The sequence below is a fragment of the Cervus elaphus genome, chromosome 21, assembly GCF_910594005.1.
Source record: "Cervus elaphus chromosome 21, mCerEla1.1, whole genome shotgun sequence".
NCBI classification, from domain to species: Eukaryota; Metazoa; Chordata; class Mammalia; order Artiodactyla; family Cervidae; genus Cervus; species Cervus elaphus.
Genome location: NC_057835.1, coordinates 61,596,377 through 61,609,465, shown reverse-complemented (window position 1 = coordinate 61,609,465; position 13,089 = coordinate 61,596,377). Strand labels below are relative to the sequence as shown.

Genomic DNA, 13,089 nt, shown 5'->3' with positions numbered 1-13,089 from the left:
TAATTTTTAAATAAATGTTGCACATGTCATTAAAAGGAATGTGCATTCTCTATCCACTGAGATAGGTATAAAAATCACACACATACGTGATATATGTGTCTACTGCATCAGTATCAAAATTTCTCTATTTTTACTTACTGTTTTCCTGTTTAAATTCAGATAACAAATATGTTTACAAACTTCCACTGTAATTGTGAACTAATAAAACTTGGTCAGATTTGCTTGGTAATTCCCTACAGTTTGCTTTTGCTTGGTTTTAGGCTGCGTTATTAGCTACATAACATCTAACCACGATTATATCTTCCATTTGTTACTAATATTTTGTTTTGAAGTCAATTACAGCTGATGTCAACTCTCCTACACTAGCTCTCTTCTGATCAGTATTTCATAGTTTATCTTTTCCTGTTTCCTTATTTAGATTTCCTGTATTGGTACTCTTTTAGGTATGTTCCTGTAAGCCCATTAGAGAAGGATCATACCAGTTAACCAATATAAACCTGACTGGATAGTCTATCTTCTAAATGTTAAGTGAGATTCTGTTGTTTTTTTTTTTAATTCTATTTGGGGTGGGGATAGGGTTTTCTCATTTTCCTGTATTCTTCTATATTAATAGGCTTTTTAAAAAAGTTTCTTTCCCTCTGCTTTGGTCTTTGTTGTTGTTTAGCTGCTAAGTCATGTCCCATTCTTTTACAACTCCATGGACTGTAGCCTGCCAGGCTTCTCTGTCCATGGGATTTCCCAGGCAAGAATACTGGAACAGGTTGCTAGTCCCTTCTCCAGAGGATCTTTCTGACCCCGGATCAAACCCACGTCTCCTGCATTGGTAGGTGGATTCTTTACCACTGAGCCACCAGGGATGCTTTGGTCTAATAAAGTCCAACTACAAGTATTCAGTGTTTCTAATCCCCTCTCAAATTTTCAAATTCTGTAGAAAAATCAACAATTTTATTTTCACCCATCTGTAACTGAAATTTAACATTTCATTAACATTGCTTCACTTATGAAATAAACATACTATGAATAGTTTTTATAATGCTTCTCACACTGTCACCAGTGGAAATCATAGAAAATTTCATATTACATTTCAGTTTTAGTAGATATCTAGAGTAACTACTTACACTCAAAACCATTCTGAAATTATAGTAACTGTTAAAAGCATGGCTTGCTCAGTAATTGTTAATAAACATATATGCGTTTGTAAAAATATCTGATAGCTGTGTTTCAGGAATAACTGGTTTCTTTTGTAACGCTATGTGTTTTACTCTATACATTTAAAAATATTCTGGGAATGGATTTATAGGTTTCACCAAACTATCAAAGTGCTCATGGCATAAAGAAGGTTAAGGAAAAAAACCCCAGTATAGTAAAGTGTATAACGTTTGTAGTAAATCTGTGTTCCAACTTGCTTCCCTGGTGGCTGAGATGGCAAAGAATCTGCCGGCAATGCAGGAGATGCAGGTTTGATCCCTGTGAGAAGGGAACGGCTACCCACTCCAGTATTCTTGCCTGGAGAATTCTATGGACAGAGGAGCCTGGTGGGCTATAGTCCAAAAGGGTCACAAAGAGTCGGACACGACTGAGTGACTAACAGTTTGATTTTGTTGGCTGTTTTGCTTAATATTAAATTTTTTCATACATTCTAGAAATTTTGGGTTGCAAGCTTCTGAGGAGGATTTTTGGTGCTGTTTTTAATTTTTTTCTCCTTATATTCCCCCACAGCATCTGCTCTGTAACTTCCGCCATTTAGGTCTCCTTTCTAAAACCAGCCCCAACGTTGCAGTTCAGAGCAGTATTATAGTCATGTCACAGAATCAGTAAGGGACTTAGTAAAATTCCCATTTATTATGGTATGTCATCCTATCTCTCTAAGCTCTCAGCTCCATGAGAGTTCAAGCAGTGGTTAGCAGAAGTCTTCTTCAGCCTCCTTTCTTAAGCAAGATATCCTGACCCTAGTCCTTGACTTCAAGCAGGGAATCAGAAACCAATCCTCTGTGGATAAGGTGGACAGAGGATAAGGTAGACCGAGGATAAGGTGGATAAGGTGGCCTTTGTGAATTTTAGCAGATTTCCAGGGAAAGGATAAAAATGCTTATAAACTGGTTAAATAGTTTAACCAGTTTTACAAGGAGAGTTCTAAGTATTGTTTGCTTATAGTATGTAATTTTAGTTTCTTTTATCTATATTTGAATTATTTTAAACTCAGGAATGCATGTTGATTTTCATTTTACCGAAAAGCTTTAAAACCTGTGTCTAGATAATCATACACCTTTTCTCTGACTTATATGGTAAATTAATTTAATGTTTCCTAAAATTGACTAATTTGTGTGTTTAAATGAACTGCATTTGATTATGGTATAAATTTCTTTTGAACAATTTATTTAAGATATTACACCAATATTCACAAGTAAAACTTGACTTTCTTTGCATATTATGTCAGTATGTCATCTTTTAAAAGTTTGTTATTACTATGATAATGGTTTCAGTAAGAACTAGGACAATTACTAAAATTACTTTCTGATTTTGTGAGACTGGCTGTGTAAATCCAAATTTGTTAACTCGGTTCAGAATTTAGGAAATCTTCCCTTAGGTGTGTTGGGTTCACCTCTAATACTCTGCATTTCAATACTGTGCTTGATTTTTAGTGTAGCTTTGTGATATCTCAAGGATTCAACACATGATCAGAACCAGATGGCAGTATTCCATGTCATCTCCTCTGTGCTAGAAAGAATTGCCAATTTTTACATAACTGAGCTGGTAGGCTGCAAATTCAATTTGGGGTTGAAATTTTAGGTTAAAAGAAAAAAAATCTCTAAAAATGCTAGCTTCATGTTTAAAAAATATTTGGAACCCCTATGGTAAAATGTTACTTTGGAAACACATTTGTACTTAAGTCATATTGTAAGTAGCAGAAAACAGGCATATTGTTCAGATTCCAATGTTGGTACAGTTGCAGAAGGGTAACTTTCATGGCACATCCCACCCATGCATCAGGCAAGGGAATCGTACTTCTCACAGAGGAGTGTTACTGCTTCCACAGATGCTCAGCTTCAGTGTTCCAGAAGATATGACTCAGGGCAAAGAGAACCAAAGGAAAACATACCATATGTTGCTGTTTTATGGCTTCCACAGAAAAAAGGGGATAGACAACAACTGTGTTCCTCAAGTGACTGGTCCTCTCATTCGTTAATAAATATAAAAAAGGAAGATGAACTCATTATCAGAGAAATGCAAATCAAAACCACAATTAGGTACCATTACACGCCAGTCAGGATGGCTGCTATCCAAAAGTCTACAAGCAATAAATGCTGGAGAGGGTGTGGAGAAAAGGGAACCCTCTTACACTGTTGGTGGGAATGCAAACTAGTACAGCCACTATGGAGAACAGTGTGGAGATTCCTTAAAAAACTGAAAATAGAACTGCCATATGACCCACCAATCCCACTTCTGGGCATACACACTGAGGAAACCAGATCTGAAAGAGACACCTGTACCCCAATGTTCATCACAGCACTGTTTATAATAGCCAGGACATGGAAGCAACCTAGATGCCCATCAGCAGATGAATGGATAAGGAAGCTGTGGTACATATACACCATGGAATATTACTCAGCCGTTAAAAAGAACTCATTTGAATCAGTTCTAATGAGATGGATGAAACTGGAGCCCATTATACAGAGTGAAGTAAGCCAGAAAGATAAAGAACATTACAGCATACCAACACATATATATGGAATTTAGAAAGATGGTAATGATAACCCTATATGCAAAACAGAAAAAGAGACACAGATATACAGAGCAGACTTTTGGACTCTGTGGGAGAAGGCGAGGGTGGGATGTTTCGAAAGAATAGCATGTATATTATCTATAGTGAAACAGATCACCAGCCCAGGTGGGATGCATGAGACAAGTGCTCGGGCCTGGTGCACTGGGAAGACCCAGAGGAATCGGGTGGAGAGGGAGGTGGGAGGGGGGATCGGGATGGGGAAAAAATAAAAAATAAAAAAATAAAAATAAAAAAGGAAGATGGAAAGGTTCAAACATAGGCTTAATTTAGAATCCCACTTTTTTTTAAATGTAAAAATGAAGGAATATGTGTCTATGATCTATGAGGTCTCTTCTAAATCTAACATTCCATGATTCTTATCCATAAACATGTAAATAATGAAAGAACACCAAAGATGCCTTTGCAATATCTGTGATAGAAATGGCATTCTTAATTGTTTTACAGTTCTGTTTAGGTACACTTTTTTCTCCCCTTCAGGTAAATTTTTTCCCCTAATAACCCTGATATAATTTCCTTAAAGAAGCAATAACTGGTTTTACTGGGTATTTCCTTCTTAGTATCTTATTTCCACAGTATTTCTCTACAATTTTAAATGTCTTTAGAATACACTTAATTTTCCTTATTTATATCTTATTTATTCTTAGGATTTTAAATTTACGGTTATTTTCCCTAGGATTATCTTTCATCTTGTATTTTTAACAAATGATCTATTGTCTCATTGTTACAAAAATGAGCTTTTTCTAAACACAGTATTTATCCATCATCAGCTTATTTCAAGTTTTATACACACATAACATATACACAGGCATAGTCTACAAATATGTTTTAATTCATTAAGGTAGAGGACTCTACTTTCAAGACCAAGATTATGGGCTAGATCTCCAAGAGGATTAGTAAGTCTGTTTATTTGTCTCATTGCCAAAGATTACACTCTTGATTCTAATAAACTATTCAGCAAATGTGTAGCTTTTGTTAAAAGATGGCCTAGAAGAATACAGATGGCTCAGTATAAATTCATTACCACCATTAGAAAATATTCAAAACACATGCCCTAATAGAATAGGAAGAATGGGCAGTTATTCCGCCCCGCGAGATGATAGTGATAAATATAATTTATTATATTTTCTAAAAATCATCTTTTTATACTACTGCATGTTGAGCGATGATACTTGGAAAGTGAATTTATATCTTGTAATAAAATATCATACAGTAATACACGGAGGTATCAGAATTACCTTATAGTAATGATTTCCCCTGGGTTTGCCCTTATGAACCAGCTACAGTTGATTCTGGCAGGATATTCGGAAGGCCAGCCTGGGCTTGTGATTATCCCACTCGGTGCTCGAATCTGTTCTGGAGTTTCTCCACAGGCTGGAAGATAGTCAAAGCAATCTTGGAAAATTATTGTATTTTAAACAAAGCATTAAGTAAATCAGTATTTATTAAAAGAGACACTTCCGACATCAAATCATATACAATAAAATATGGTATGGCCAACCTTAAAAACTTTCATTATTCTAATTAGATTGTTTTCTGTCCTTTTAGTCAAATTGTCTTATCCTAATTAAGTATAAAGTTTTGAGGAGGCGTGGAAGTTTTCAATTTGAATCTCTGAATAACAATTTAAGAGTCAAGACTGCTAGCTTTAGCCATGGAGATCAACTGGTACATCCATCCATCTATCTTTTTTCTAAGACTCACCTTTTAAATTTATTTATTATAACTACCTAAAAATCAACTTTACTGAACTACTTTTTGGATACTTTAAATTAAAAAAATCATATAGTCTTCTGAACAAAATAATTAAAGGAAAGCACATATAAACACAAGAGTAAGATGCTGAGTTGTTAAGAAGTGGGTAGATGACTGGATAAAAGCAGCAAAACATTTCTTCAAAGTAGTTCTTTGATTCATTCCAGGAACACTTCCAAACTTTATTACAAAGTCATAAATGATTCCTAAATTATTTTAAAAATAAAGGCTTGAAACAGTGATTAAAGTTATCATTATGCAGTTAGATATCTAAATATCTTAGAAACAGAGAATAAATTCAAACTACTAGCAGCACTTTGCCTGTATTATACTGTTACCCTGCTTATTTAACTTACATGCAGAGTACATCATACAAAATGCCGGGCTGGATGAAGCACAAGCTGGAATCAAGACTGCTGGCAGAAATATCAATAACCACAGATACGCAGATGACACCACACTTAATGGCAAAAAGCGAAGAGGGACTAAAAAGCCTCTTGATGAAAGTGAAAGAGGATAGTGAAAAAGTTGGCTTAAAAATCAACATTCAGAAAACTAAGATCATGGCATCCGGTCCCATCATTTCATGGCAAATAGATGGGGAAACAATGGAAACAGTGACAGACTTTATTTTGGGGGGCTCCAAAATCACTGCAGGTGGTGGTGACTGCAGCCGTGAAATTGAAAGATGCTTACTCCTTGGAAGAAAAGTTTTGACCAACCTAGACAGCATATTAAAAAGCAGAGACATTACTTTCCCAACAAAGGTTCGTCTAGTCAAAGCTATGGTTTTTCCAGTAGTCATGTATGGATTGTGAGAGTTTGGACTATAAAGAAAGCTGAGTGCCTAAGAATTGATGCTTGTGAACTCTGGTGTTAGACAAGGCTCTTGAGAGTCCCTTGGACTGCAAGGAGATCCAACCAGTCCATCCTAAAGGAAATCAGTCCAGAATATTCATGGGAAGGACTGATGCTGAAGCTGAAACTCCAGTATACTTTGGCCACCTGATGCGAATAACTGACTCCTTGGAAAAGACCCTGATGCTGAGAAAGGTTGAAGACAGGAGAAGGGGACGACAGAGGATGAGATGGTTGTATGGCATCACCAATGTGATGGACATGAGTTTGAGCAAGCTCCAGAAGTTGGTGATGGACAAGGAAGCCTGGCGTGGTGCAGTCCAAGGGATCACAAAGAACTGGACAAGATTGAGCGACTGAACTGAATTGAACTGATTCTCCCTTCATTACCTTGAACTCTCACAGTTCACATTTTAACAATCCAGAATTCAGCTAATAATCTCAGAATTTAGTCTCCCTCAAGAGTCACAGGCTAAAAAAATATTCAATGAATGTTTAAACCTTCAATAAAATTTAAAATCTTGGAATCTCTTATTTGATACAACTCTGACAGACTGGACTGTCTAATTTTTAAAGTAAGAGCAGATAAAAAGGAGTAAATTATAAGTGGGGAAAGTAGCTGCCAAAATGACCATTTTTTGTGTGTGTGTCTATGTAATAGAGGTTATGGTCTGTTCAATTTAGGTTGAGTATGCTTGCTAGGGAGTAATTTTACAAAGTTTTTATCCATAATGGTCAACATATGGCAAACTATATTGCTCAAAAAGTCAATCCTTATTTCTATAGAATTAGCCATTCCCCGCAGAAAACATGCATCAAGGTTTTAAACCTCTGCAGGTTCAAGCCTAAAATGCATCTAGTTTGAAATTAGGGTATACTGCCAAAGGGATCTTGTTTTTAATCACTTTTCGAACACAGAGATTCATGGCATGAAATACAGGTATATAAAACACTGAGTCTAGCATACATCTTATTGCCCACACACAAAGGGTTTCCAATTGTTTTTGCTTTCCCCTTACCAAAAAAATACTTAATTTGGTATTTTACAAAAAGACTATATTTATCCAAATGTGATTCTATTTGGGGCTGATTAACACTGAAGTCTAATAAAGCAAGGCAAACCATTCAATATCACAGTAATCCAAGTCTATGCCCCAACCAGTAATGCTGAAGAAGCTGAAGTTGAACGGTTCTGTGAAGACCTACAAGACCTTCTAGAACTAATACCCAAAAAAGATGTCCTTTTCATTACAGGGGACTGGAATGCAAAAGCAGGAAGTCAAGAGACACCTGGAAAAACAGGCAAATTTGGCCTTGGAGTACAAAATGAAGCATGGCAAAAGCTTTGCCAAGAGAGTTTTGCCAAGAGAATGCACTGGTCATAGCAAACAACTTCCAACAACACAAGACTCTACACATGGACATCACCAGATGGTCAATACCGAAATCAGATTGATTATGTTCTTTGCAGCCAAAGATGGAGAAGCTCTATACAGTTAGCAAAAACAAAACTGGGAGCTGATTGTGGCTCAGATCATGAGCCAAATGATTTTATTGCCAAATTCAGATTAAATTGAAGAAAGTAGGGAAAACCACTAGACCATTCAGGTATGATCTAAACCAAATCCCTTATGATTATACAGTGGAAGTGAGAAATAGATTTAAGGGATTAGATTTGATAGAGTACCTGAAGAATTATGGATGGAGGTTCATGACATTGTACAGGAGGCAATGATCAAGATCATCCGCAAGAAAAAGAAACGCAAAAGGGCAAAATGGTTGTCTGAGGAGGCCTTACAAATAGCTGTGAAAAGAAGAGAAGTGAAAGGCAAAGGCAAAAAGGAAAGGTATACCTATTTGAATGCAGAGTTCCAAAGAATAGCAAGGAAAGATAAGGAAGCCTTCCTCAGTGATCAATGCAAAGAAATAGAGGAAAACAACAGAATGGAAAAGACTACTGAACTCTTCAAGAAAATTAGAGATACCAAGGAAACATATTATGCAAAGGTGGGCACAATAAACAACAGAAATGGTATGGACCTAACAGAAGCAGAAGATATTAAGAAGAGGTGGTAAGAATATACAGAACCATACAAAAAAGATCTTCATGACCCAGATGATCATGATGGTGTGATTACTCACCTAGAGCCAGACATCCTGGAATGTGAAATCAAGTGGGCCTTAGGAAGCATCACTCCGAACAAAGCTAGTGGAGGTGATGGAATTCCAGTTGAGCTCTTTCAAATCCTCAAAGATGATGCTGTGAAAGTGCTGTACTCAATATGCCAGCAAATTTGGAAAACTCAGCAGTGGCCACAGGACTGGAAAAGGTCAGTTTTCATTCCAATCCCAAAGAGGCAATGCCAAAGAATGTTCAAACTACTGCACAGTTGCACTCATCTCACACACTAGCAAAGTAATGCTCAAAATTCTCCAAGCCAGGCTTCAACAGTATGTGAACCGTGAACTTCCAGATGTTCAAGCTGGATTTAGAAAAGGGAGAGGAACCAGAGATCAATTTGCCAACATCTGTTGGATCATCGAAAAAGCAAGAGAGTTCCAGAAAAACATCTACTTCTGCTTTATTGACTATTCCAAAGTCTTTCACTGTGTGGATCACAACAAACTGTGGAAAATTCTGAAAGAGATGGGAATACCAGACCACCTGCCCTGCCTCCTGAGAAATCTGTATGTAGGTCAGGAAGCAACAGTTGGAACTGGACATGGAACAACAGACTGGTTCCAAATTGGGAAAGGAGTACGTCAAGGCTGTATATTGTCACCCTGCTTATTTAACTTATATGCAGAGTATATCATGAGAAACGCTGGGCTGGAAGAAGCACAAGCTGGCATCAAGACTGCTGGGAGAAATATCAATAACTTCAGACACGCAGATGACACCACCCTAATGACAGAAAGCAAAGAACTAAAAAGCCTTTTGATGAAAGTGAAAGGGGAGAGTGAAAAAGTTGGCTTAAAACTCAACATTCAGAAAACTAAGATCATGGCATCTGGTCCCATCACTTCATGGCAAACAGATGGGGAAACAATGGAAACAGTGACAAACTTAATTTTTTTGGCCCCAAAATCACTGCAGATGGCAAGTGCAGCCATGGATTTAAAAGATGCTTACTCCTTGGAAGGAAAATTATGACCAACCTAGACAGCAGATTAAAAAGCAGAGACATTACTTTCCCAACAAAGGTTCGTCTAGTCAAAGTTATGGTTTTTCCAGTAGTCATGTATGGATGTGAGAGTTGGACTATAAGGAAATCTGAGCCCCCAAGAGTTCATGCTTTTGGACTGTGGTGTTGGAGAAGATTCTTGAGAGTCCCTTGGACTGCAAGGAGATCCAACTAGCCCATCCTAAAGGAAATCAGTCCAGAATATTCATGGAAAGGACTGATGCTGAAGCTGAAACTCCAATACTTTGGCCGCCTGATGCGAAGAACTGACTCCTTGGAAAAGACCCTGATGCTGGGAAAGATTGAAGGCAGGAGGAGAAGGGGATGACAGAGAATGAGAGATGGTTGGATGGCATCACCGACTCAACGGATGTTGAGTTTGCGCAAGTTCCAGGAGTTGGTGATGGACAGCAAAGCCTGGCGTGGTGCAGTCCATGGGGTCACAAAGAGTTAGACACGACTGAGCAACTGAACTGAACTGAATGAATACTGAAGTGCCAGAATTTTGTTTACAACCTTGTTCTAATGAGTTATCATCTCAGCAATCAATGAAAAGATGCCCTAAGTCATTTATAAGCCCTTTTTCCTTTCTTCACTCTCTTGCCAAAGCATTTTGTAGCAGCATATCGAACAAATTCTTAACTTCATGAAGATACATACAAATAAATTGGAAAAAACTATTATTATCATATCTCCCCCAGGATATTGTAAACTGTTCATTTTCATTAAAAGATTCATTTATGTTAGAGAGAATAGTACAATTTTACGTTAAACTGTGTTTAACTTACAATTATAACATTGTAATGGCATGTAAGTACTCAAATACTTATCAGCTGATCTAACAGTTTTGGGACACATCCAAAAACCAGGTGGGAATAACCTATGCTAAAGTAAGTAACTCCCAACCTTTAAATAAACTCAGGTGGAGAGACTAGTTGCAGAGCAAAACAGGAAAGAATTTTATTACATTTTTGTTTTATTAGATTTTGCTTAAAAAGTTTTCCCTCAAATACCCAAGAAACCCATAGGTGGTGCTCTTATACCAAAAACTAAGGAAATTATGATCTGGCATGGATGCTCAAAAATACAGTTGTGAATATTTTATTTTCATACAACTGACAAAGGACAGACACACCATTCATAAATAAGAGCAGTTATTTTAATATTCACTATTTAACATTCTAATTCACTTAATACTTCTATAACATTATTTATTGATTCTACCTGATCAAAAATTAAATTTTCTCTCTTAATTGGCTATGAATATATATTTTGATTAAATTTTCCAACATGACTGAGTCTGGCATTTTGTTTTAGATTCAGCCAGTGGCTTTTTACCAACATCTTTATACATATAATATACATTGGACATGCAGATTAATATACTCTAGCACAACCACTATTTATCCCTTTTTATATATGAGAAAGAACACATTCACATGCTCAAAGAATACGACAAACATTAGAAATCAAAAGAAAATTCCCCTCCTTTTTGAGCTTAGAGTTTGCCTATATATACTGGTAGGTTTGGAATCAGAAGACTTAGGTGCTATCTGTTCTATCTGCCACTACGGGCTTGCCATAGTATAAACTACTAAACCTTTTAAAGACTTGGTTTCCTCATGTGTTAAAAGAAGCAGTTGCTGTTTAAATAATCTCTAAGGCCTATTTCAGCCCTAAATCATGCCCCTCTTTCATCATCATAATATACTTCTACTATATTTCTGATACTTATCAGGATGCATTGGTAAATTTTTTTGTTTCATCACTTTGCATTGTCTCTTTGACCCACTGAGATCACATTTTCATATTCTTACCTTAACCCCATCAAAACTGTGTTAGCAAGCAAAGGCCACCACCAAATCAAATGTCCCCTCACCTTTCCATGGTACTTGATCTCTTTAGGCCACCTGACAGTGATCTTTTTCCTCTTGGTCCCATACTACCTTGACTTTGCTGACATCACTCTTTTAGTTCTCCTAATTCAGACTCTCTGGGACTGTTCTCAGACTGGATCCTTCTTCCTCAGCCAGCTCCTGACATACTGATGTCATGGTTCATTCCCAAGTTTTATGTTCTTCTCTCTCTCTATGGGAGATCTCATTTATGCCTACATCTCCCCTTATGATCTATAGTTGACGAGTCAAAAAATTTCTAACCTAGAGACTGCATAATCAAAGGTCCACTGGACATTACAAATTCAATATGATCAGAACTGTGTGTTTCTCAAATCCTTCTCTTTATTTTAAATTCTGAATTGTTATTATCGTAGACCTCGTATTTGGAAAAAACAATAGTCATTTCACCTAATTCAAGTAAAAAGTAAACTTACTTTAAGAATACCACAGGCAATCTCAGTGATTTCTTAAGTGTAGGAAATAAAATTCACAGCAACTAAAACTAGAAATCACAAAGTCACAACCTGAGGCTGCCTTCATCACCTCTTAAAAGGCCTGCTTTGTCTCCTATATGTCTGTCCCAATCTTCCAAATGGCTTTCAGAGTCTTCTACTTTTCCATTATTTCAGTATCGTATAATGACTTATCATTCCCAACTTATCATAACACGTCAGTTTAAGTATCTACCATCAACTGTAATCTCACTGTTTTCTTATTTTGCTATATTTATACTATTGTTCATGTTATATTTTACCCTTTTACATAAAAGATTTGAGGTGACTTACTATCGCAATCAATTTGATAATACTTTAGCATCTACTTCCTCACTTGTAAATGGGGATTAAAACACTACCTACCACATAACAGTTCTGCAAGAATTAAATACAACTACCTTCGACTGTGTGGATCACAATAAACTGTGGAAAATTCTGAAAGAGATGGGAATACCAGACCACCTGATCTGCCTCTTGAGAAACCTGTATGCAGGTCAGGAAGCAACAGTTAGAACTGGACATGGACCAACAGACTGGTTCCAAATAGGAAAAGGAATACGTCAAGGCTGTATATTGTCACCCTGCTTATTTAACTTATATGCAGAGTACATCATGAGAAATGCTGGGCTGGAAGAAGCACAAGCTGGAATCAAGATTGCCGGGAGAAATATCAATAACCTCAGATATGCAGATGACACCACCCTTATGGCAGTGAAGAGGAACTGAAAAGCCTCTTGATGAAAGTGAAAGAGGAGAGTGAAAAAGTTGGCTTAAAGCTTAACATTCAGAAAACTATGATCATGGCATCTGGTCCCATCACCTCATGGGAAATAGATGGGGAGACAGTAGAAACAGTGGCTGACTTTATTTTTTTGGGCTCCAAAATCACTGCAGATGGTGACTGCAGCCATGAAATTAAAAGACACTTACTCCTTGGAAGGAAAGTTATGACCAACCTAGAGAGCATATTAAAAAGCAGAGATATTAATTGCCAACAAAGGTCCGTCTGGTCAAGGCTATGGTTTTCAGTGGTCATGTATGGATGTGAGAGATGGACTGTGAAGAAAGCTGAGCACCAAAAAATTGATGCTTTTGAACTGTGGTGTTGGAGAAGACTC

At 37.0% G+C, this 13,089-nt stretch overlaps 1 protein-coding gene across 2 annotated transcripts in view; it reads right to left on the bottom strand.

Annotated features, from left to right (window-relative positions):
* LRP12 (LDL receptor related protein 12) overlaps window positions 1-13,089 on the bottom strand; it is an 88,688-nt gene that overhangs the window by 17,690 nt on the left and 57,909 nt on the right. For both annotated transcript variants that reach the window (XM_043879183.1, XM_043879184.1), the window contains one exon: window positions 5,020-5,155. In XM_043879183.1, the coding sequence (XP_043735118.1) occupies window positions 5,020-5,155 (136 nt within the window). The remainder of the gene's footprint in view (window positions 1-5,019; window positions 5,156-13,089) is intronic.